Below are 27,977 nucleotides of genomic sequence, written 5' to 3'. Positions count from 1 at the left end.
GTATAGGGGTAAGGCGACTAGGCATCAGGCTGATAAACAGAGTAACAACAGCGTATATGATAATTGTATGTGAGTGGGTGTGCGTGTGTAGAGCAGCGGTTCCAAAACTATGGGGTCAGGGGTCACCTGATAAGAAAATGGAGTAGAGGGAGAATTTTCCAAAATCATGAAGAATATATATATATTTTTTAATATAATATTGTCTTTGTATCTCAAAATCATTGTAATGTGGGAAAGGGCAACACTTGACCATTGCACTTGAATCATTCCCACGGTGAATGACTAGGTCCGCTACACTATGAACCCACACATTATTTCAGAGACTTTGATATTACCGGCCGAAATTGATATGGTGAAAATAAAGTGTGGGGAGGCAGGTGCACAGAAACTCCCATCAATACCTTTGTCAATACCTTTGTCAGATATCACTGTTAAATGAAGAATTGCTATAGCTAGCAATACAGAGGAAACGGACTGAAATGACTCAAACTCCCCCAGCTTACGCTCTCCAAATGGATGTTAGCTTTGAGGGCTAAGATGCCCATCTATTGCTTTTGTTTGCTATATATGTTGGGGGATGCTATTCCTGAAGATATCCTGTTCCGTTTCACGAGAATGAAAGGGAACAGAGGATGTTCAATGTGCTGTGGCTGTATTGACGAAAAAAACTGATTCCATGGGATGGAATGGTGGCACAGATGGGGATCTAGAGCATGACAATGTTCTATTTAATACCGGGGCTTGGTGGTTATCGAGGGGAGAGTGTTGGAAAGATTTTTAGCATTGAGAGGGGAACTGTTGTCATTCACAATGGATGTAAAAAAAAAAAATTAAAGACTTGGTTGACTGTGTGTAATGAATACATTATCGTGGACTACACAGAAAATGTAACAGACATATTTGGAAAACTGAACGGATGTTTGCAGTGGAAATACAAAGACATTCTACAGATGAGTGACTGAATCAGTGGATTCAGAGGAAATCATTCTTATTGGAGAGAGTCTTTCAAAAGCAAATCATGCCCGCTTCCCTCAGCTGAACACATTTCTAACAGAAAACAGCATCAGTAACTGTCCCATCGCTTGGAGGAGCACTTTGGGACCTACTTCCCAATCCATTTGACTGTGATCCTGGCTCAGTTGACATGCCAGTAAGTGATGTGACTGAATGCATTCACAGGTCACTAAAGAGGAGTTTTGATTCCTGACTCAAAGGGAATAATACCCTGCCCCCCCAAAAAAATGCAAGCTCCGAGTGGGAAAAAACGTTTTGAAAAGCTCATCCAACTCAGAATTCCGACTCGGGCCTCTTTTTAAAGCTCAGACTTTCCGACCTGAAGATCACGGACGTTACGATTTGACCTCGTATTTTTCCCAGTTGTCTTGAAAGCACCATAAAACCCATGGTAGCCTTCGTCAGCTCATATCTGTGTGAAGCTGGATTCAGAGCTCTCGTCTGCATTAAAACCAAATATCGATCCAGGTTGGATGTGACAGCAGAGATGAGGCGCGCACTGTCGACCACACCCCCTGACTTTGAGAAGCTCCGACGTGACATGCATCAAGCACACCCATCTCATTAGTGGTGGTGAGATAAGATACATTATGTCAGACTAATTTGCAATTAACGGTCAACTACTTACTTTTAATGTATATGATGGAGAAGACAACCAGAAATACTGTTAGAATGTTTTTCAATTGAATAAAAAAGTAAACATTGGCTGTTAATTACATATTCTTTTTCACATTGTTGGGGTTCCCGAGAATTTTCAGATATCAACATGGGGTCGTGGGCCCAAAAAGTTTGGGAACCCCTGGTGTAGAGTCAGTATAAATGTATGTGCATATTATGTGTGTGTGTTTGTGTGTGAGCAAATTATGAAGTGAGTGTGTTTGTGTTGGAGTGTCAGTGTGCGTAGGACCCTGTGAGTGTATGTAGGGTCCTGTGAGTGTGTATAGAGACAGTGCAAAAACATAAATCAAATAAAAAACACAAGGGTCAACTCTGATAGTCCATGTAGACATCTGGCTAGCTTTTTTAGCAGTCTTATGGCTTGGAGATAGGAACTGTTCAGGAGCCTGTTGATGTCAGACTTGATGTACCGGTATCGCTGCTGTGCGGTGGCTGGTCTATTTAACGATTTTCCCAGGCCTTCCTTTCACAACTACTGATATAGAGGTCCTGGATGTAGTGGGCTGTCCACACCACCCTCTGTAGTGACATGCAATCGAGGGCGCTGCTATTGCCATACCAAGTAGCAATGTAACCAGCCAAGAGGCTCTCAATGATATAGCTGTAGAACTTGACGATTTGAGGGCCCATGCCAAACTTCTTCAACCTCCTGAGGGGGAAGAGGCGCTGTCGCACAATTTTCATGACTGTGCGGGTGTGTGTGGACCATTAAGTCCTCAGGGATTTGGACACAGAGGAACTTGAAGCCCTCGACCCACTCCACCTCAGCCCCATCGATATGGATGGGGACATGCTCACCCCATCGTTTCCTGTAGACCATGATCAGCTCCATGGTCTTACAAACGTTGAGGGAAAGGTTGTTGTTCCGGCACACCACTGCCAGGTCACTGACCTCTTCCCTGTAGGCTGTCTCATCGCTGGTGATCAAGCCTACACTACCACCGTCAGGAAGTCCAGGATCCATGTTGCAGAGGGAAGTGTCCAGTCCCAGGGTCCTAAACTTGGTGATGAGTTTGGAGGGGACAATGGTGTTGGAACCCTGAGCTGTAGTCAATGAACAGCTTTCTCACATAGGTACAGTATTCCTATTATATGGTGGGTGAAGGCCATGTGAAGTGCAGTTGAGATTACATCATCTATGGATCTGTTGGGGCGGTATGAACATTGGAGAGGATCTAGGGTGTCTGAGATGGAGTTGATGTGTGACATAACCAGCCTCTCAAAGCACTTCATGATTACAGATTTGAGCGCTACAGGGCAGTAATCATTGTGGCATGAAGCCTGAAGAGTTCTTGGGAACTGGAATGATGGTGGTCATCTTAAAACATGTGGGGATTACAAACTGGGACAAGGAGAGTTCAAAAATTACAGTGAATATGCCTGCCAGCTGTTCTGCACATGCTCTGACGGGTGTTGACCTGATTAAAGACCTTACTCACGTCGGCGAGATCACCTAGTCCATTCGGATGGTGATGGCCCTCACACCAGATGTTGTCATTGTCAAAGCGTGCATAAAATGCATTGAGTTCGTCTGGTGGAGAGGCATATTTGGGCAGGTCAAGGCTGGGTCTTCCTTTGTAATCCGTAATGTAGCCCCTGCCACGTGGCGGGCATCAGAGCCTGTGTACTATGATTCCACTTTCCCTATATTGTCCTTTCGCTCGTTTGATGAATCTGCGGAGGTCATAGCGGTTCTTCTTGTACTTATTCCGGTCCTCAGCTGTAGCCTCACTCAGGGTTGTCTGCGATAGCGCTGTCCTTTATTTTTCCTTTATTTAACTAGGCAAGTCAGTTAAGAACAAATTCTTATTTTCAATGACGGCCTAGGAACAATGACGGCCTAGGAACAGCCCCTTGTTCAGGTGCAGAACGAGCGATTTTACCTTGTCAGCTCGGGGATTCGATCTTGCAACCTTTTGGTTCCAAGTCCAACGCTCTAACCACTAAGCTACCTGCCGCCCCAGTTTAGTGTCATCCCAGTGTTAATCCAGGGCTTTCGATTGGGGAAGCAACATGGTCGATGCATTTCCTAATGAAGCTGGTGACGGAGGTGGTTAGCTTGTTGATGCTATCTGTGGAGTCTCAAAACTCAAAACTCCAACTGGTATTCCATGACAGGTGAACAATGGGTCGACTTTTCTACCGCGCTCGAGTCAGCAAACCAGTTGTTGTTGATGAAGAGGCAAACCCCTCCCCCTCTTGATTTCCCTTACTCCACTGTCCTGTCCGCACGGTTAATGGAGAATCCATTGAGTTGGATAGCATCTTGTCCGAGAGCCATGTTTCAGAAAAGCAGAGAATATTGCAGTTTCTAGAGTCCCATTGGTTGCTAATCCGCGATCTGAGGTCATCCATTTTAGGCCAGTAAAAAAAATGCAGGGAAGAGGTGGCCGGTTTCCCCTTCGCCTTAATCTCTCCAGGATGTCTCTTGCCTCTGTAATGCCAGCATTTCCTCTTGGGTAACCCGAACATTGTGTTGGAATTACAGAAAGAGCCCAGGGCAGATGAGTCGAAGTCAAAGTTGAAACCGGAATTGAGGTATGTAACTGCCGATTTGATGTTCAAAGTTATTGAAAGAAATTATAGTGGATACATTTAGTGAAAATAAAGTCAAATTTGGGTCAGAGCTTGCAAAAAGGCGGACATCCAGTACGGCGCCATCTTGAGTAAGGTCAGGTCATGTTTGGTGCCTCACAAAAGAAAACAAAATATTTTGGCATTGTTAGCAGAGAAAGAATTATGGAATGCTGCTGACAATATGGAGGGGTGGGCTGGAAAACACCTATATCAACACAATGATGGAGCCCAATCTAACCCCACTGATCTCCCGGATCAGTTGGAACTACTACACGTGGTACACCATAAGCCTCTTCTTTTGTCATCCATCCCCGAGTTTGCTCTTTCCCTTCACGCTAATTTATTGGCTCATCCTAACACACCCAGAGTGGCGTAATGGTGTTTGCGTTCTCCCTGTCAAAATGAGTTTAATCTACAGTGTTCAATAACAACCCAGCGCCGCTATACTGCAGACGAGGAAGAATTCCGTGGGAGTGGTCAAAAGCATTGGAATATTTTAAGAAGAATTGCTTAATTGTATGTACTGCAAAACAATAATATTGTGAATTGTAAGGGATCAGGGGTTGATCTCCAAATGTACAGTTACGGTTATCATTATTTTGTCAAGAAATAACTAAGTAAAATCAGGTCAAATACATTCTCAGTTTACTAATCTAAAGCTAGGGAACCTGAAAAGCCAACACATTCTTTAGTCCAGTAGCCGATCTCTATCTTTCACTACAGCAAGATTGCAACATATTGTGGGATGACATTGCCAGCAAGGAAAACCAATTGGCTGAGTTTACGATTTGAGAAACACAAAAGCTCTTCTGATGCAATGCTACGTGTACACCTATTATTCAAATGTTAACCCTTTGTGTTAATGTTAACCTTTTCATGAGCCAAGTCTCCCTGTGTAGATTCTGCTACTGCACCTGCAAAACTGCTAAGTCTTGGTGATTTCACCTGACATGCCCAACAACAAAATAGGCACATAGGTCATCTGATTGTGTTGAAGAAGAACAGGTTCCACCAGATTGAATTAAGAGTGCATTTTTTAAATGAGCATTTACATGCCATTGTAGCGACATGTCATTTTAATGTCATATGTTGAACAATGATGAACATTTTATTTAACTAGGCAAGTCAGTTAAGACCAAATTCTTAATTACAATGACGGCCTACACCGGTCAAAGCCAGACGATGCTGGGCCAATTGTGCGCTGCCCTATGGAACTCCCAATCACGGCTGGTTGTGATACAGCCTGGATACGAACCAGGGTGTCTGTAGTGATGCTTCTAGACCTGAGATGCAGTGCCTTAGACCGCTGCACCACTCGGGAGCCCTAAACATACTTTTACTGTCTGTCTAGAATGTTGAACTGTTATGGACTACTGAGTTCCTTCCTCCAAGCGCACTCTCTGTCTAAGACAAGGGTCAGAAAAGTGGCCCTTCACACCTAGGTAAATACCATGTGACCTCACAGGACTACAAAAAAGACACTGCTGTCTCCCCCTTTTAGCCTCTTATCCTGCTGGACCTTCATCTTCAGTAGGCTGACCACAAGGAAGGACCTTCGCCTTAAAATGGCAAGAACTGGTAAACTGATAAGTTAGGAAAAGTACATTTATAGAAATTGGGACGGAACAGCCCATGCACTAAACAGTCTCAGATGGAGTTTTCATTTAAGCTAACCTTCTTCAAAGAAAGAAGGAGAAGACCATTTAGAGCACAGCCTCTGCAACTCAAAGGAAGAGCCATCAGGTAGAACAAGCAGGGACAAAACCCAAAGAGCAGTCCATGGGACCATCCAAACTCAGAGGAAAGGAGCAAGAAACCAGCACCAAGGAACCCCTCAACTCAGGACAAATGAGGACACACTGCCATCTTTCCTTTGTTAACCTCCATATGGCCTGACCAGAGCCAAGGACAACAGACTATCACATCTTTAAATATTAAGATAGAATGAAAGACAAGAGACCTCAATATATTTCCTACCTTTTCATGATCCCTCTCATTATGATTGTAAATATGTTGATTAGAGTTATTATACACTACATGACCAAAAGTATGTGGACAGCTGCTCATCGAACATCCCATTCTAAAATCATGGGCATTAATATGGAGTTGGTCCCCCCTTTTGTACTATAACAGCCTCCACTCTTCTGGGAAGGCTTTCCACTAGATGTTGGAGCATTTCTGCGGGGACTTGTTTCCATTCAGCCACAAGAGCATTATTAAGGTCGGGGCATTGATGTTGGCCGATTAGGCCTGGCTCACAGTCGGTGTTCCAATTCATCCCAAAGGTGTTCGATGGGGTTGAGGTCAGGGCTCTATGCAGGCCAGTCAAGTTCTTTCACATCGATCACAACAACCCATTTCTGTATGGACCTCATTGTCATGCTGAAACAGGAAAGGGCATTCCCCAAACTGTTGCCAAAAAGTTGGAAGCACAGAATTGTCTAGAATGTCATTGTATGCTGTAAAGTTTAGATTTCCCTTCACTGAAACTAATAACAGCACCAGACCATTATTCCTCCTCCACTAAACTTCACAGTTGGCACTATGCATTGGGGTCAGACTGCCAGATGGTGGTGTGATTCATCACTCCAGAGAACGCGCTTCTTCTGCACCAGAGTACAATGACGGTGAGCTTTACACCACTTCAGCCGACGCTTGGCATTGCGTATGGTGATTTTAGGCTTTTGTGCAGCTGCTCGGCCATGGAAACTCATTTCATGAAGCTCCTAACAAACAAGTTTTTGTGCTGACATTGCTTCAAGAGACAGTATGAAACTCTGTAGTGAGTGTTGCAACAGAGGACAGACGATTTTTACACGCCTCAGCACTCGGCGGTCCCATTCTGTGAGTTTGTGTGGCCTGCAACTTCATGGCTGAGCCGTTGTTTCTTCTAGACATTTCCACTTCACAATAACAGCACTAACAGTTGACCAGGGCAGCTGCAGTAGGACAGAAATTTGACAAACGGACTTGTTGGAAAGGTGGCATCATATGATGGTGCACGTTGAAAGTCACTGAGCTCTTTAGTAAAGGCATTCTACTGCCAATGTTTGTCTATGGAGATTGTATGGCGGTGTGATCAATAGTATACATCTATCAGCAACTGGTGTGGCTGAAACTGCCGAATCCACTCATTTGAACAGGTGTACACATACACTATATACACAAAAGTATCTAGAATGTATAAAGAACTTGTGTTTGTCTTGTTATTCTGGGAAAGAACTCAAATTAATTCTCAAAGAATTTATACCTTCAGATTCATCTATGTATTACTATTAATCTAATTTTGGTCATGCCTTCTTAGACAAACTCTCTGAGGAATTACAAGACACATCTCAGGGACGCCAGGATACCAAGGAGACAATCAGCCAAAACATACAGTACACGTGAGGCCGCTCAAAGTATAAATAAAACAAAGCAAATCTTGGTCTAACAAATAAAATACAACATGTGTGCCCAAACCAGTGGATTTTTAGACATAGGAAAGCATTTAGCAAAGGAAGAACTGTCAGCTCAGTTTGAGCTGCTGTGAAACTGGAGAGACGTAGTTGTATAGAATGTGAGAATATGAGTTTGGTGTATGATAAAATCCATAAGGTCATGTGGAATAGGATGTGGAAAAGAATCACATTAGAGGTCAACAGGAATATGCTGCATTCTGTATCCAAGCTCAACCACAAAAGTGACAAATTGTATATTACTCTATGGAATTACAAAATGACATTACAAACACAACCCACAAATAAAAGGTACAATGGTGGGTCAGGAGAGGCATGGGGTAGAGGATTTTACAATGATACATTCATATACTACTGAGTAAGTATACTGTAGGCATTAGTCCAGAGTGAAAATTGTGTTGGTTGAGCACAGGAGAAGTTTGTGGGGAACTGATTGGGAGAACTGATGACAGAAATCACAGTTACTATGTGTGGCATAGTAATATAAATTAAAAAGATATATACAGAAAGAACTACCTGCTTTTGGCCTTCGCTTAGCACAGAGCCATTACCAGGCTGAAATGAGCGATAAATCAAGGGACGGACCCAAAAGTTTTGACCGGGTAGACTATCTCTGTCTTTGAGGAGATAAAAACTATGGAGAAAAGTCTGAAGTTAGAACAGGTGACAGAATACCTCATTGATTCAAACCCAAGATAATCAATGGCTGTTGATGGCTGGGCCTTGTACATTGAGGGAGCATTAGGTGACCGCTAGTGTCCTGAAGATCCACACATTCCATGGTCAAAAATAGTGCAATCTTCCAGACTACCAGAGTCAGAGGCCATTTGGTGTTCAAAGGCATTTGTATTTAACCAATCAGAATTCTTCAGTATGATTTGAAACATATTCAACTCTCTAAATAGTGAAAGTTGTATTATCTAACAGTGTCCCTACTGGACTGCAGAACGAGATCCAGGCAGAAAGTTTGAAATCTTTAACTTAGATGGAAAGTAGTACCCTGCAATTGACACTAGAAATAGAACATCTTCTCTCAAAACACTGAGGACTTTGAAGGGATTTGTTTCGAGCCACTGATTTTGAACCTATAAGCTTATTTGATGTTTCAAAAGTAAATGTGTCAGGTTTTTTTTTCTGATAAAAACAATATGTTGTGAATCTGTGAATATCAAGAACACATGTTGAATCACCCATATTTGATTCCAAATTAAGATTAGAATTTGCTACTTTTATATGTTCAGAATGTACAACGTTTCACTCCTTTAGTAATTTTAACATGTGTCAACTCAAAAACGTAGCCCCAACTGTTTCGTAGTAGATTTTGATCAAAACAATTCTTCCAGAAAGCATGGGCCAAAGAATTTGAGAAACTAATTCAGGCACTACAATGTAAATTGTACAAGGTCTCAGCCATCAACACAGCATCTGAAATCATTTGGTTTTGTGACAGATGTTTTATTCAATACAATATACATAATTAATTAAACAAGCAGACGGCACAGGCAGTTCTCAGGATAATGTGTGTTCCTACTATCACAGTCCAGCAAAATGCCAAATGGGTGCTTTCACAGAATCAGAACCTAGGGAATCTCTGTAATTCATGTTTTGTTTACCATGATGAACAGTAGTTATTGTAGGGTGGCTTCTGACAAACTATCTTTCAAACCTTGTTGATTGATGAGGAGGCAGGACTTCCGCCATTATTTATGAGGTGGGCATGTCCAGAGGTAATCAAATTAGGTAAATGAAATGAGATAACCAAGGGGTTTCAACCATTGTATAAACATCCGGTTTGTGGGGGACGGATTTGGAAGGGGTTGGTAATTAGGTTTAGTTATGTTAATTAAGACTATAAGTTAGAGTGAATTAGGTTTGTGTGGGTGTCGTCTGTGATTGAGGTCTTTTGATGTCTTTTCATATCATATGGAATAATGTCAGGTAGAACCTGACCCGGGAGTCGTGATTTATGACCACATATGTCAAATCTGGGATTAGGAACAGATTTTTGATAGAAGGGTATTTGCACACGACTCCCAGGTCAGGTACTATTGTCATATGTAACATGTAAAATACTATTATAATAAATGTGTAAGATCATTGAAGATCTCTTGCACATATGAATATAATTATATCCACGGATGCTGCAGACAACAGTTTTCAAGAAGTTACATTGGTGATGGAAAATGTCAGATATTCAAAGACCATCACATCTTTCACATTGCCATCAGTGAAGCTTATGTTAGGAACTCAGTCCTGCCAGTGATTAATTGACAGGTCTTAATCCCACAGGGCTCCCTGTTAACCTTCAAGTGAATAGACCACTTATCCCAACAGAGGTAGGGTGAAAAATTGGAGAGACATTGGTATAAGGGAGGTTGGGGTACTTTTTGGAATGGTCTTTTCACTCACGGGATACAGTAGCACACCCCAAGAAACCTTTGCAAGGGTTAAATCTGCATAAACATTGTTGATTTACTGTTACCTTAAAATAAGACAGGCCCTCTCTAGACCCCTTTATAATTAAGGTGTGGTGTGTCTGGACTTGTAGCCTGGTTGTGAGTCTGGGTGGTAGATGAAAGTGGGTGACATGTTAAAGTGGATATTGTCGGATGGTACTAATTTGATAACCTCAAATTCTGGGTTCACATAGAATTGATATAAGGGTCTGTGTACACACATTTAACAAATTACATTTAAAATATTATTAGATCAGATTTGTGATCACAAAGGATCTCTCTCACACAACTGTATCCACTGGATGCTGCATACATCTGTTTTCATGAATTAAGGATTATTTTACATCCCATACACTAATATTAGTCATTTAAATACAGTTTGCAGTAGCTTGGTGGTAGTTGAACTAAATTCAAATTTTGGTAGTGTTTTCAGTAGTTAATGACTTTTTCCCCCACGTAGCGGTGTAGATAACTATTGAAGCTACACACAATTTTTTCTGTCGCTAAAATAAAATGTGTGAAGTAGGAAAGAATGTCCTTTATCTTTCGGCATCAGAGCTGCTTAATTTACACTGGACTCCAGAGGGATCCGTTCTTGCTATTTGTAGGCTATGACATTTCAGACTTAGATGTCATAATTTGTCAAAGTAGTTTGGATGTAGTGAACAACTTTTCAATCTAGATTTAGTTAAGTCAATTACAATACCCCATAATGATGAATCAAAAACAAGTTTTTGCTTGTTCGTAACAAATATAAATCATTGTTTAGTGTTTCTGTATCAAATCAAGTCATTTGGGGTCATTTTGACACCAACCAAAAACACCTAACTCTGTTTATAGTAATTTGAGAAAATATAATTTTCTGGAGACATGATACATGAATAATCCATACCACCAGAAGTAGAGGGGGACCTTTATCAGTGACTCTTCTAAGATTGTACTTTTCTATACCATGTATCATATGACCATGTACAACAACAAAAAATGACTTTACATATACATTTAGTTCCAGTCAAACCAGCTCATAAAAGTCTGTTAGTGCTATGAATACGTTAGAATGGTAATACAGAGAAACAATTATCTGAATGTACACATATTGGTGTGTACTCTCAGAAAAAAAAATATATTACCAGACTTCCTATAATATCCTCCAATATTCTATATGTGCAACTTGATATGGTATTTGGGTTGCTATAACATTTGACCTGAAGTGACATTGAGGATTTCAGCATGCTTTTTGAAGCATCCTGCCATTGGCCCTACCACGCTTATTGTTTCACTAGCAGCGATGCTAATGCTGGCCGAAGGTAAGTAAATAATGAAAACAGACATATTTTTGGTCATTGTCTCTCAGGATCAATGGATGAATCACTTTGTTAATAAAATTAAGTAAATGTAAAAATGTTGGTGTACCACCCCTTTAAATGGCAGTAGTTTGTACCACAAGACATAATGACATCATGAACACGTTACTCTTTTACCACATTAGCAACAACCATTTGTGTGAAGATTTAAATTTACTAGTGATGGGGATGGAAAATCTATATTGATATGTAAAAAAAAATTTGATACGATGTGGATATCATATCAGTTTTATAAATAAGTTACATAAATAACATTGCGTCAGTGTTCCTTTTCTGTTAACTTCAAAGGCTCTGTGAAATTCAGACAACTGCTTGTTGATTGTGTGAATGCCCTAGGGCTTAAATATACCCAACCAGTTTGAATAAAATTTGGGGGCCCATCAACCATCAGCAGACAATTAGGTATGTAGGTAAGTATGCTAAGTTGAGGGCCTTTGAGAAGGTCTGTAAGATAGTCATATTATATACTGTATATAGTCAGTGTTAGGAGAAAAGTACTCTGAACATATATTTTACCAAGCTAACAATTACAGTACCAGTCAAAAGTTTGGACACACCTACTCATTCAAGGTTTTTCCTCTTTATTTGTACTATTTTCTACATTGTAAAATAATAGTGAGGACATCAAAACTATGAAATAACACATATGGAATCAAGTAGTAACAACAAAAAAAAAAGTGTTAAACAAATCAAAATATATTTTATATTTGAGATTCTTCAAAGTAGAATCTTGATGACAGCTTTGCACACTCTTGGCATTCTCTCAACTAGCGTCATGAGGTAGTCAACTGGAATGCATTTCAATGAACAGGTGTGCCTTGTTAATTTAAGTTAATTTGTGGAATTTCTTTCCTCCTTAATGCATTTGAGCCAATCAGTTGTGTTGTGACAAGGTAGGGGTGGTATACAGAAGATAGCCCTATTTGGTAAAAGACCAAGTCCATATTATGGCAAGAACAGCTCAAATAAGCAAAGAGAAACAACAATCCATCTTTACTTTAAGACCTGAAGGTCAGTCAATATGGAACATTTCAAGAACTTTGAAAGTTTTTCAAGTGCAGTCACAAAAAACATCAAGCGCTATGATGAAACTGACTCTCATGAGGACCGTCACAGGAAAGGAAGACCCAGAGCATAAGTTCATAAGAGTTATTCTCCTCATAAATTGCAGCTCAAAATAATTATTCAGAGTTTAAGTAACAGACACATCTCAGGCAGGCTCAGGGTCATGGTCAGGGCAGGCAGAATAGTCAAAAACTGGGAGAACTAGAAAACAGGAACTAACAAGAAACAGGAGTACGGGGGAAAAAACAGCTGGTAGGCTTGATGAGACAAGACGAACTGGCAACAGACAAAAAGAAAACACAGGTATAAATGCACAAGGGATAATGGGGAAAATGGGCGACACCTGGAGGGGGGTGGAGACAAACAGAAGACAGGTGAAACAGCTCAGGGTTTGACAGCTACCACAGCATTCTGCAGCGATACGCCATCCCATCTGGTTTGCGATTAGTGGGACTATCATTTGTTTTTCAACAGGACAATGACCCAACACAACTCCTGGCAGTGTAAGGGCTATTTGACCAAGAAGGAGAGTGATGGAGTGATGCATCAGATGACCTGGCCTACACGATCTCTCGACCTCAACCCAATTGAGATGGTTAGGGATGAGTTGGACCGCAGAGTGAAGGAAAAGCAGACAACAAGTGCTCAGCATACAGTGGGGCAAAAAAGTATTTAGTCAGCCTCCAATTGTGCAAGTTCTCCCACTTAAAAAGATGAGAGAGGCCTGTAATTTTCATCATAGGTACACTATAACTATGACAGACAAAATTAGAATTTTTTCCCCCAGAAAATCACATTGTAGGATTTTTAATGAATGAATTTGCAAATTATGGTGGAAAATAAGTATTTGGTCCATAACAAACCTTTATCTCAATACTTTGTTATATACCCTTTGTTGGCAATGACAGAGGTCAAACGTTTTCTGTAAGTCTTCACAAGTTTTTCACACACTGTTGCTGGTATTTTGGCCCATTCCTCCATGCAGATGTCCTCTAGAGCAGTGATGTTTTGGGGCTGTTGCTGGGCAACACGGACTTTCAACTCCCTCCAAAGATTTTGAGTTGAGATCTGGAGACTAGCTAGGCCACTGCAGGACCTTGAAATGCTTCTTACGAAGCCACTCCTTCGTTGCCCGGGCGGTGTGTTTGGGATCATTGTCATGCTGAAAGACCCAGCCACGTTTCATCTTCAATGCCCTTGCTGATGGAAGGAGGTTTTCACTCAAAATCTCACGATACATGGCCCCATTCATTCTTTCCTTTACACGGATCAGTCGTCCTGGTCCCTTTGCAGAAAAACAGCCCCAAAGCATGATGTTTCTACCCCAATGCTTCACAGTAGGTATGGTGTTCTTTGGATGCAACTCAGCATTCTTTGTCCTCCAAACACGACGAGTTGAGTTTTTACCAAAAAGTTCTATTTTGGTTTCATCTGACCATATGACATTCTCCCAAATCTTCTTCTGGATCATCCAAATGCTCTCTAGCAAACTTCAGACGGGCCTGGACATGTACTGGCTTAAGCAGGGGAACACGTCTGGCACTGTAGGATTTGAGTCCCTGGCGGCGTAGTGTGTTACTGATGGTAGGCTTTGTTACTTTGGTCCCAGCTCTCTGCAGGTCATTCACTAGGTCCCCCCGTGTGGTTCTGGGATTTTTGCTCACCGTTCTTGTGATCATTTTGACCCCACGGGGTGAGATCTTGCATGGAGCCCCAGATCGAGGGAGATTATCAGTGGTCTTGTATGTCTTCTATTTCCTAATAATTGCTCCCACAGTGGATTTCTTCTAACCAAGCTGCTTACCTATTGCAGATTCAGTCTTCCCAGCCTGGTGCAGGTCTACAATTTTGTTTTTGTTGTCCTTTGACAGCTCTTTGCTCTTGGCCATAGTGGAGTTTGGATTGTGACTGTTTGAGGTTGTGGACAGGTGTCTTTTATACTGATAACAAGTTCAAACAGGTGCCATTAATACAGTTAACGAGTGGGGGACAGAGGAGCCTCTTAAAGAAGAAGTTACAGGTCTGTGAGAGCCAGAAATCTTGCTTGTTTGTAGGTGACCAAATACTTATTTTCCACCATAATCTGCAAATAAATTCATTAAAAATCCTACAATGTGATTTTCTGGAATTTGTTTTCTCATTTTGTCTGTCATAGTTGAAGTGTACCTATGATGAAAATTACAGGCCTCTCTCATCTTTTTAAGTGGGAGAACTTGCACAATTGGTGGCTGACAAAATACTTTTTTTTGTGGGAACTCCTTCAAGACTGTTGGAAAAGCATTCCTCGTGAAGCTGAGAATTCCAAGAGTGTGCAAAGCTGTCATTAAGGCAAAGGGTGGCAATTTGAAGAAATATATCAAATACAAATATTAAATACATTTTGATTTGTTTGACACTTTTTGGGTTACTACTTGATTCCATATGTGTTATTTCATATGTGTTATTTCATAGTTTTGATGTCGGCACTATTATTCTACAATGTAGAAAATAGTAAAAATAAAGAAAAACCATTGAATGAGTAGGTGTGTCCAAACTTTTGACTGGTACTGTACTTCATGCTGGAAGAAGTTAAGCTACACTAAAGCTTACCTTAACATGCTGACCATACCGCTCCCATCGCATGTTACATGTTATTCAATTATTGAATCAACACTGCTCACACGCGCCAACGAGCGTCTGCGTTGCCAAGCGCTTAAGTAGAAGTCAGTTCTATTTGTGACCCTGAAGGCGGTGCAAGTCCTGTCTCTCCCATCTCCTCATTGGTTAATAGAAGCAGATACCCACATGCCATCTCCTCATTGGTTATACCCACGTGGGTGATTGAAAGATGAACTGAGTTCGGTCAGTCGTCGTGGTAACTATGAAAGTTAGATGCCAATTGCCATATAAAGTCCAAAGAAGAAAAGCCTGGAAGGAGGAGAGTTGACTTGAAACGATTCGGTTGACCGTTTCATGTGTGGATTAATTGTCGGAGTAGAGGACCTTGTGCATTTCATGTAAAATAACAACTCAACATTTATATCCCAGAACTAATTATCTAGAAACAGCATGCTATCTTAATAGGACAAATTAGCTAGCAACTGCAAGATAGCCAACTAAATTGCCATAAATTGCCATAAATGTTTAATGCTTTTCGACCCTTCCCCAAAATAACCTGCGTGTCGTGATCGTGTTTGGTGTGTGGGGACAAAAATCAATTTGGGCACAATGGTGCGTGGCCAGTTTGGATACAGTGTTAGAACATATATTGGACTTAAGGTAAAGAGTCATGTGAACGCTTAATTACAGAGGAGGAACTTCTAGATGCAATTAAAGTCTTATAGTCCGGGAAAACTCCAGGGCTTGATGGTATACCAGTTGAGGCATAACAAATATTTTTCGATGTACTCAAACTACCATTATTAAGATGTTATTACTACTCCAATAAAAATTGTAGATTATCAGATACTCAGCAAGAAGGTCTGATTGTACTATTACTGAAACATGACCCAGGTTCTAAATATAAAGATTCAGTCCACCTAAAAACTGGGGACCCCTTACACTTAAGTGTTGTGATGCCAAAATTCTAGCAAAATGCATAGCGCAAAGAATTTAAAAAAGGTATTGTCAGATATTATTTATCCTAATCAGACAGCTTTTAACATGGACGATACATTGGAGATAATATAAGACAAGTACTAGAAACAATAGAAATCAGGTCTGGTATTCATAGCCAACCTTGACAAGGCCTTTGATAAAGTACGACTGGAATTTATATATAAACGCCTGGACAATCTCTTATACAATGGGTTAAAGTTTTGTATAGTAACCCTAGGTGTAAAATAGTAAATAATAGCTGCTTCTCAGAAAGTATTAACAACTGTCTAGTGGAGTAAAACAAGGATGTCCACTGTCAGCAAATCTATTTATTATGGCTATCGAAGTGTTAGCTATTTAAAATAAATATATACATCAAATGTATATAGTTGAAGTCGGAAGTTTACTTAAACTGAGTTTAAATGTATTTGGCTAAAATCCTTCACAATTCCTGATATTTAATCCTAGTAAAAATTCCCTGTCTTAGGTCAGTTAGGTTCACCACTTTATTTTAAGAATGTGAAATGTCAGAATAATAGTAGAGATAATTATTTATTTAAGCTTTTATTGCTTTCATCACATTCCCAGTGGGTCAGAAGTTTACATACACTCAGTAAGTATTTGGTAGCATTGCCTTTAAATGGTTTAACTTGGGTCAAACGTTTCGGGTAGCCTTCCACAAGCTTCCCACAATAAGTTGGGTGAATTTTGGCCCATTCCTCCTGACAGAGCTTGTGTAACTGAGTCAGGTTTGTAGGCCTCCTTGCTCACATACACATTTTCAGTTCTGCCCACACATTTTATATGGGATTGAGGTCAGGGCTTTGTGATGGCCACTCCAATACCTTGATTTTGTTGTCCTTAAGCCTTAAGCCAACTTTGGAAGTATGCTTTGGGTCATTGTCCATTTAGAAGACCCATTTGCGACCAAGGTTTAACTGACTGATGTCTTGAGATGTTGCTTCAACATATACACATAATTTTCTTTCCTCATGATGCCATCTATTTTGTGAAGTGCACCAGTCCCTCCTGCAGCAAAGCACCCCCACAACATGATGCTGCCACCCCCTTGCTTCACGGTTGGGATGGTGTTCTACGGCTTGCATTATGGCCAAGCAGTTCTATTTTTGTTTCATCAGACCAGAGGACATTTCTCCAAAAAGTAAAATTTTTGTCTCCATATGCAGTTGCAAATTGTAACCTGGCATTTTATGGTGGTTTTGGAGCAGTGGCTTCTTCCTTGCTGAGGGGCCTTTCAGGTTATGGCGATATAGGACTCGTTTTACTGTGGATATAGATACTTTTGCACCCATTTCCTCCAGCATCTTCACAATGTCCTTGTTGTTCTGGGATTGATTTGCACTTTTTGCACCAAAGTACGTTCATCTCTAGGAGACAGAATGCGTCTTTTTCCTGAGTGGTATGATGGCTGGGTGGTCACATGGTGTTTATACTTGCGTACTATTGTTTGTACAGATGAACGTGGTACCTTCAGGCATTTGGAAATTGCTCCCAAGGATGAACCAGACATGTGGAAGTCTACAATATTGGCTGATTTCTTGGCTGATTTATTTTCATTTTCCCATGATGTCAAGCAAAGAGGCACTGAGTTTGAAGGTAGGCCTTGAAATACATTCACAGGTACACCTCCAATTGACTCAAATGATGTCAATTAGCCTATCAGAAGCTTCTAAAGCCATGACATAATTTCCCAAGCTGTTTAAAGGCACAGTCAATTTAGTGTATGTAAATGTCTGACCTACTGGAATTGTGATACAGTGAGTTATAAGTGAAATAATCTGTCTGCAAACAATTGTTTGTCATGACAAATTAAGTGTCGTGCACAAAGTAGATGTCCTAACTGACCAAAACTATACTTTGTGAACAAGAAATTTGTGGAGTGGTTGAAAAACGAGTTAATGACTCCAACCTAAGTGTGTGTGTGTGTGTGTGTGTGTATAGCCAAAATTGTCACGCCCTGATCTTAGAGAGCCTGTTTATTTCTCTATTTGGTTAGGTCAGGGTGTGATATGGGTGGGCATTCTAGTTTTCTATTTCTTTGTTGGCCGGGTTTGGTTCCCAATCAGAGTCAGCTGTCTATTGTTGTCTTTGATTGGGAATCATATTTAGGCAGCCTGTTTTCCACCTGAGTTTGTGGGATCTTGTTTTTTTTTCGCACAGTTGCTGTATAGCCCTGCAGAACTTTACGTTCATTGAGCTTTTGTTGGTTTTGGGTGTACATCTAAAATAAAGTAAGATGTACACTTTCCACGCTGCGCATTGGTCTCATTCCGACGACGGACGTAACAACAATCTGCAAAATTAAAGCTGATCTACCCCCCCCCCTCTACTAGTATTAGTGTATGGGATGTAAAAATGTAAACCATAATTCTAGAAAATGGATGTATGCAACATCAGTGGATATAATTGTGTGTGTGAGAGATCCTTTGTCATCTTAAAAATCTGATCAAATAATATTTTAAATGTAATATGTTCATAGTACATCAATCAATTCTGTGAAACCAGACTTTAAGGTTATCAAATTGGTGCTGTCAGACAATATCCACTTTAACCTGTCACCCCGTTTCTCCCATCTACCACCCAGACTCATCTACATCTACCACCCAGAATCAACTATGTTTATGCAGATTTAACCCTCGCAAAGGCTTATGCGGGTGATCTACTGTATCCCGTGTGATGATGACGATCTTTGAACATCAGACATTTTCCATCACCAACATAACTTGTTGAAAACTGTTGTCTGCAGCGCCAGTGGATAGAATTATATTCATATGGGCATGAGATCTTCAATGATCTTACAAATGTAATAATATTTTAAATGTTACATATGTTAATATGTGTAACTATCTTTTTGTGAGTACAAACATCCTTCTATAGAAATTAGTCCCTAATCCCAGATTTGACATTTGGAGTCATAAATCATGACTCCCAGGTCAAGTTCTACCTAACATTACGTCAGATGATATAAACAGACATTAAATCACAGACAACACCCACACAAACCTAATTATAGAGTCTTAATTAAACATAACAAAACCTAATTACCAACCTCCCAAATCATGGATGAAACCACTTGCGTCTCATTTAATTACAACTGGACATGGACCCCTCAAATCATGGCGGAAGTCCCACCCCCCTATTCAATCAATCAAAGAGATGTGAAAGATAGTTTGACAGAAGCCAACCTACTATAACTACTATGAACACATACAAACACTTCACTTCAATTATCTGCTATGAAGCAAGTGTAAGAAATATGGAAAACATGGCACGTGTAGTTATCATTAATAACAGTTTGTCAGCTCATAAAATAATAATATAATAAAATAATGTTAATACACATTCAGCGATTAGGTTGGATAACATAGCGTGGATGTGTCAAGGAAACAGAAAAATGTAATTTGCCACAAACTTGCATGAACAATTCTAAATGGTCAGAAAATGCACCATGAAATGTATATCATGACAAATAGTTCAAAGTGAAATGGAACTAGAGTATAACCTGAAAATGTAGTGCTTCATTATTATTCACTATTAATAAAATTGTGTTTATTAATCTGAAACAATTTGTGGTTGGTCTTATTTGTTTGTACATTGTCACCCTAAACAGGAAACTGCTTTTGAGCGGTCTTTTGTGCAACATGTTTAAATGACTTACCCCTCTAAGAAAACCACTGCATTGTTGTTACTTCTATTGACATTGTTCTAATAAGTGATGATACTGATGCCAATGCCATAAAATGTACTGTTGATATATCAAACATGAACTTCCATCCCAACTTCTTAACCTGAATTTAAGGACAATCCATTGGGCACAATATGTAATTTCAAAGTGGATAATTGGGTAATATTTGGTTGAGACGTTGATCAATGAGATTGCAACCTAGATTACCGTTCAAAAGTTTGGGGTCACTTAGAAATGTCCTTGTTTTTGAAAGAAAATACAATTTCAGTGTCCAGTGTCTGTGTTCTTTTGCCCATCTTAATCTTTTATTTTTATTGGCGAGTCTGCGATGGCTTTTTCTTTTCAACTCTGCCTAGAAGGCCAGCATCCCGGAGTCACCTCTTCACTGTTGACATTGAGACTGGTATTTTGTGGGTACTATTTAATGAAGATGCCAGTTGAGGACTTGTGAGACGTCTGTTTCTCAAACTAGACAGACACTATAATGTACTTGTCCTCTTGCTCAGTTGTGCACCGGGGCCTCCCACTCTTTCTATTCTGGTTAGAGCCAGTTTGCGCTGTTCTGTGAAGGGAGAAGTACACAGCATTGTACGAGACCTTCAGTTTCTTGGCAATTTCTCGCATGGAATAGCCTTCATTTCTCAGAACAAGAATAGACTGAGTTTCAGAATAAAGGTCTCTGTTTCTTCCCATTTTGAGCCTGTACTCGAACCCACAAATGCTGATGCTCCAGATACTCAACTTTTTTATATCAGCACAACAGTTTTTAGCTGTGCTAACATAATTGCAAAGGGGTTTTCTAATGATCAATTAGCATTTTAATATGTTTAAGCTAATCAAGGTTTATCAACGTGCCATTAAAACACAGGAGTGATGGTTGCTGATAATGGGCGTCTGTACGCCTATGTAGATATTCCATTAAATATATATATTTTTTTAATCAGCTGTTTCCAGCTACAATAGTCATTTACAACATTCACAATGTTTACACTGTATTTATGATCAATTTGATGTTATTTTAAATGGACAAAAAAAATGTATTTTCTTTCAAAAACAAGTACATTTCTAAGTGATCCCAAACTTTTGAACGGTAGTGTATATTCACCCACTCAAAAAGACAACCAAAAGTCAGTTGAATTTCCAATGTGTTATCACTATGCTTTTAACAATCTAAAAAGCACAACCATATTCCAATGGAAAAACAATGTCTGATTTTTGGTTTAGTTGTCACCCTATCAATGCGCTTTCAACCATTTAAAAGCACAACCAGGTTAAAATTAGAATATTTTGTTTATTTATATAACAGATTGTGTTATCACTGGTCTACATTAAAAGTATATGGTGCAACCATCTCCCCAGACTTTTGCATGCTATCTTGAACATGCATGCTTTATGATTACATAAGAAATGTATACAGTTACAGTAAACTCAAAATGTGGCCGTGGATGTGTTACTCATTTTAAAAGGTTGCACGTTACATTAAGATTAACTTTAGGGTATTTACTGTATTACAAATGTAATATTGAACTGTGTTTGGTTGACAACGCAAACAAATATTAACGAAGTCACTGGCTTAATCCCATTCTTTAACTTGTATTTTTGGTTGAGTTGGAGACGTGAATCTAACATATCTAACTTGATATGGGCTATTTATTGTATTTTAAAAGTGATGTTGAATTGGGTTTGGTCGTCAACGCAACCAAATATCAACATTTGAAGGAGATGTATTTTCTGCTTGGATAGTTCCATTGACTTAATGACTTAATCTGGCTTTAATATCTTCTGCTTGGATAGTGCCACTGACTTAGTCTGGCTTTAAATTCCAGTTAGTCTACAAATTAATAACTGATATGTTGGATTCACGTCTCCATCTCAACCAAAAATCTCAACCAACGCATCATCACGCTGTAATGCTGAACTTCAGTTGATTGGAATTGAAAGGCTATGTTCCCTCGTTAGCGGAGACCACATTCACAGTAAACACTGCATTCAGGGTCTTCAGAAAGTATTCACATCCCTTTTCTTTATCCACATTTTGATGAGTTACAGCCTGAATTTAAAATTGATTACATTTAGATTTTTGGGGGTCACTGGCCTACATACAATACCTCATAATGTCAAAGTGGAATAATGTTTTTCAAAATGTATACAAATTAATTAAAAATTAAAAGCTGAAATGTCCTGAGTCAATAAGTTTTCAATCACTTTATTATGGAAAGCATAAAGTTCAGGAGTAAAAATGTGCTTAACAAGTCACGTAATAAGTGCAATAGTGTTTAACATGATTTTTAATGACTACCTCATCTCTGTACCTCACACATACAGATAATTGTAAGGTCCCTCAGTCAAGCAGTGAATGTCAAAAACTGATTCAATCATAAAGACCACAGAGGTTATCAAATTCCTTGCAGAGAAGGGCACCTATTGGTAGATGTTTTAAATTTTTGTAATTAAAAAGCAGACAATGAATATCCCTTTGAGGATGGTGAAGTTATTCATTACATTTTGGATGGCGTATCATTACACCCAGTCACTACAAAAGATACAGGCATCCTTCCTAACTCAATTGCCGGAGAGAAAGGAAACCGCTCAGGGATTTCACCATGAGGGAGAAAACTGAGGATGGATAAACATTGTAGGTACTCCTGTACATAATAAAAATATTCAAAAACAAGCATCCTGTTTGCAACAAGGCAATAATGTAATACTGCAAAAAAATGTGGCAAAGCAATTGACTTTTTGTCCTGAATGCAAAGTGTTATGTTTGGGGGCAAATCCAATACAACACATTACTGAGGACCACTCTCCATATTTTCAAGCATAGTGGTGGTTGCATCACATTATGGGCATGCTTGTAATAATTTTTCAGGATAAAAAAAGAAACCAAATACCTGGTTCCGTCTGCTTTCCACCAGACACTGGAAACCCAAAATACAAGGCCAAATCTACACAGGAGTTGCTTACCAAGAAGACAGTGAATGTTCCTGAGTGACTGAGTTACAGTTCTGACTTAAATCTACAGCAAGACCTGAAAATGGTTGTCTAGCTATGATCAATAATCAATTTGACAGAGCATGAAGAATTTGTCTGTAAGAAAAAATGTGGAATAAGTCAAGGGGTATGAATACTTTCTGAAGACACTGTAAGTAGGCTCCATTTGAAATTGAAAATTGGGAAATCTGTAATGCTTCAGTGATACCTGATATTTAGATTGAATTGAGCCCTAAATATCATTACATTTCGCTAGGCCTTTTGTTTGTTGAATTCTGCGTTGAATTCAAACAATAGCTGTTGATGACTTTGCAAAGGTTATATAGGCCTAAATGGCATCATTGATGATTAATTTGCTCTGTTAGACCTACTCCTTGTAAAAATAGCACATTGGTAATAGTCAGTGAAAAATATCATAGCTAAGCAGGGCTGGGCTTGGTTAAAACCCTTGATAGGAGACCAGAGGGTAGCTGTAGACAAATCAATTCTCCAGTACATTGTTTTAAGATACAGATTCAACATATTTTATAAAAGGTTTGTCTTTGTAGAAACTTGATTACCATGATGACATAATCCTGTGGTTAAAATGTCACCCTCAAAACAGTTGATTACTTTTTTCAAATCCAATTTATTTTCCACTTAATTTGTCAACGTATAGTGATGTTCAATCTAAGTTTGTCAACGTATAGTTTGGGCAGTTGGTGCCCAGTGGGAAGGTTAATTCTATGTTTTTTAACCTGTGCACATGGATTCCTGTTTATCAGCACATCACCTTATAATACCAAACCAAACTGGGCATAAGTACACACACACGACAGGTTTCCTTTTGAACTAATTAGGCCCACATTGTAGGATCACTCCTTTCACTGTGAAGTGAAGCCAAAATGGGGCAAACATCATGTCAGTGTACTATTTAACTAGATGGAAAGAAGACTGGCCAACAGTTAATTGTCACGGATAAAAATAAAAAAAACGGACAAATGTGGATTTTCCTCTGTATTACGTCACATTTGCACCTGTTCTTTTCAGACGGGCCTGAGACATAAAACATTGAACATGAGGTTAAGAAGGAATATGATGTTATTCACTCCAGAAAATAACAGGTGCAAACCCATCTAACCAAAATAAACTGAAAATTTAAAGAATTACTTGATACAATTCATCACATTTCTCCTTAGTTGGTCTAAGGATGGGTCTGTTACATATTACTTTGTACATTATTGGTAACGTTTCATTTCTAGTGGCATCAATAAACCTTTCAGATCAACGTTAACAACAAAAGAAAAACCTATAACATTATGATGTGTGATAAACCTCCATAACAAGTTACAACAATGATTTAGGCTTTGTCCATACTAATAATGATATTTGGAAATAGTTCATTTAAAAATAATCCATCAGGCACTACGTGTACTGGAAAGCTTATGTATGACACATGAAGTGTTACCCATGAACAGTAGGTATGAAACTGAACATGTGACAGATGAAAAAAAACACAAAAAAACAAGCACAGCTTTTAAGAAACAATCTTATTTATAAAGGACTGTTTGTACAAAGGCCATTCCTTCTATAACTTGTAGCACGTGGCCAGGAGTCTCTAACGTGGGAAGGAGAGCTTAAATTAAAGCTAAACAACAGGGTGTACCTTGTTTTTGAAAAAAAAAAGTGAATTAGTGAAGAACACTTAAGGGTGAAAGTAATGGTGCAAAATGATTGCATGGGTGGTATAGTGTAAATACTTATGAGTGGCAGTTAATTGCATAAATCCTTCTATTATTATTTATTCTGCGAACACCTAGTATAAACCCAATAGGCTATTCATGTGTAATGTCTAAATAATTAATAACATGTCAACAAAGATGTAGACTATTGTTTAAAGCCAATTTTGAGTCATATGACATTGTCGAGTAACACCGGAACCTGATAACAGTTTATTAAACCCTTCCCCTTTTGAACAAAGGAGCAACCTGAACCTCCACATGTTAATCCCTTTACCCGTGCCAAGTAGGCCTACTGTACATATGCGCTCATTAAAATATCATTGTCTCTTTGCTGGACTCTTCCAGGTTGGCTAAAACCAACAGAAAATGGTGGATAAAGGCTAAACATGTGAGGCTTGGGAACCATAGGCCTGTGGATAATACTCACCTTTGAACAAGGGGCAGATTGTGGCTAGAGCATGCACCGGTCCCAGGCGGGTGTACTGCCCAATAGCAAACTCCATGAAGAGAAGGGGGATGCCACACAGAAACAGCATGAGAAAGTAAGGAATGAGAAAGGCACCTAAACGAAGGGAGATATGGAGTCAAATAGATTAGTAACACAAGAAGTGTTCAAGATAAACAATAAATGTCTTGTTTAATTTGCAGTTTTTCTGGACCCCCGCAAGGCCGGAGTTTGTTAAGCCTAACATTTCACAAAGCTATACACAGTGTCACAAATTGCTGGCTGGTGGCAATAACATATGTTGGAAATTCAAACATTGCTGATTGTAAAATAAATGTCTGATGCAACATACAACATATAAGTCTGATGCAGCTACCAATATATATTTTTATTTGAATATACAACTGTCCTGTATAGGCTACTTGAACCTGCATGACATGAGCCGTCCTCACGCTACCTCCCAGCTTGTATAAGAAGTTGTTGTGCGTGAAACCAGTCTATTAATGTCAAATAATACAGTCAGTCCACCCTCAAATCACTAGCTTAGTGGGGATTGTTTCATTCTGCAGTGTACAATCTATAGCTATATACTGTATTTGGCTGCTATTTATACACTTTTTTTAAATGACACATGAAACACACAACCAAACAACAAGAAAAAAAAAGTAGTCGGCTTGAGGATAAATTCAGCCATTATTTATTGTTGAACTCGGCAGATTTTGTCTGGCTTATAGCCTACACAAATGGGCTGCAATATTCAAGGTAAATTCAATTAAATCAAATTAAATCCAACAAGAGAGACTCCCCAGTCTCCTGAAGTCCTCCTTTTATGTGTGCAAATGTTTCCACTTCGGCCTGTAGGTAAATTGCGCTGCACACAACTTAAACTTAGTCTTGAATGATCCGTGCCAAGATACAGCGGCTTTGGAAAGTATAAAGACCCCTTCTCTTTATCCACATTGTTACCTTACAGCCTTATTCTAAAATGGATTCAATTATTTTTTTCCCCTTATCAATGGGTCGGCAGGGTAGCCTAGTGGTTAGAGCGTTGGACTAGTAAACGGAAGGTTGCAAGTTCAAACCCCCGAGCTGACGAGGTACAAATCTGTCGTTCTGCCCCTAAACAGGCAGTTAACCCACTGTTCCTAGGCCGTCATTGAAAATAAGAATTTTTCTTAACTGACTTGCCTAGTTAAATAAAGGTTAAAAATAAATAAAAATCTGCACACAGTACCCCATAATGACAAAGTTCAAACAGGTTTAGACATTTTTGCAAATTTATACAAAAATAAAAACAAATACCTTATTAAGTATTCAGACCCTTTGCTATGAATCTCGAAATTGAGCTCAGGTACATCCTGTTTCCATTGATCATCCTTGAGATGTTTCTACAACTTGGAATCCACCTGTGGTAAATTCAATTGATTGGACATGATTTGGAAAGGCACCCATCAGTCTATATAAGGTCCCACAGTTGGCAGTGCATGTCAGAGCAAAGGAGGCCCGTGATATGCGCTTTTGAACACCTGAGTAAGCTCCACTCATTGCACTGGCGCCGTCGAAGCCTTGACCACGGCATTTCTCACTGATATCCCCTTATACTTTCAATCAGTTGAATTGTGTATTTTTCAAGGCCTGAGGCCTGAGGCCCAAGAAACAATGAACTCTCAATGTTGGTTCAATTCAATTGAAACTCGACCCAGGCAGTGCACCATCAACTATTGTCTACTACTACCACCAATACAGCATCTCCGTTTACAGAGCAGATCCACCCTATCTCAGTAACTGGATAGAGGTCTGGACTGCTAGCCCAGGAAACGGTCATATATGGTAATTACCATGACAGATAGCTTAACACCAAGGAGGATGAATAGGCAACACATGGTGTGTCTTTCTGTAATAAAATCAAGAGAGTCTTAATTCCCTAAACTACAACTAGAAATGTCCTTATACTTGTTTTAAGCTCTCGGGTGAGGGAATGAGATGCAGACCCCTTATTGTAGTTGTCACAGACAGGATTTGAACCCTGGTTCCTCACAGGAGAAACATACATCTTGACCATTAGACCAAGAGGCAATTCCCCCACAAGATTATATATCCAATTGATGTCTGCTACATAAACCAGGGATGTGAATGAATGCCAGATTAATTTAGTGCCTTCTAAGTGCCTGAGCAAACCAGTGTGATGGTATCTGTCAAGGTAGCACATTTCTGTTATACAGTGAGGTCCGTGGCAAAGCAGGAGAAGAAGTAAACTATTTGTATTTATTTTATTTAACCTGTATTTTACTAGGCAAGTCTAAACGAGGAAATACAACAGAACACATAATCATCCGTATCTGTTGTTTGGGAAGGTCTGATGTTTTTCCGAGTCACACATGCCTAGATCTCAGCTGTGCTGTAAGCCAAGGCAATGCAAAGTCATGATGATGATGCAACAATAAAGGACCAGTGCAGTCAAAAATGTAATTTTCCTATGATATATATATATATATATTTCCACCTATGTGGTTTGAATAACACTGTGAAAATGATCATATAATTTTAGTGTAAGAGCTGTTCGAAAAGAGAGAGTTTGAGATAGAGTTTTTGCCTGCCTCGTGATAATTCGTTAATAGAACAATACAAACAACAGTTCAAAACCTCTGCCAGTTTTCCCCTCCCCACTTAGCCCACTCCAAGACAGTCCCAGCAAAACTAGTGGTGTGGCTCCTGGCTCCTTCAAGAAGTCCAGTTTATATTCATAACATCTTGACGTTAATCTCAACCTGAAAGTCTTCCTTTGTGGTGTATTTCAGAGGATGTGGCAGACAGAATCCCTGAGATCCAAGTTTCAACATTTTATTAAAAACAGAATCCATATGGCATCATTTGGCTCAATCCTATATTCTATAAAAGGCATGCAAGTAAGATTAAAATCAGCAAG

At 39.4% G+C, this 27,977-nt stretch overlaps 1 protein-coding gene across 1 annotated transcript in view; it reads right to left on the bottom strand.

The window, feature by feature from the left end:
* The window catches only part of LOC109872119 (sodium- and chloride-dependent GABA transporter ine), a 57,548-nt gene that overhangs the window by 28,237 nt on the left and 1,334 nt on the right, over positions 1–27,977 (bottom strand). The window contains exon 2 of the mRNA XM_020463236.2: positions 25,034–25,168. Within this exon, the coding sequence (XP_020318825.1) occupies positions 25,034–25,168 (135 nt within the window). The remainder of the gene's footprint in view (positions 1–25,033; positions 25,169–27,977) is intronic.

The sequence above is a fragment of the Oncorhynchus kisutch genome, linkage group LG3, assembly GCF_002021735.2.
Source record: "Oncorhynchus kisutch isolate 150728-3 linkage group LG3, Okis_V2, whole genome shotgun sequence".
Taxonomy (NCBI): domain Eukaryota; kingdom Metazoa; phylum Chordata; class Actinopteri; order Salmoniformes; family Salmonidae; genus Oncorhynchus; species Oncorhynchus kisutch.
This window is presented reverse-complemented; position numbering and strand designations above follow the sequence as displayed.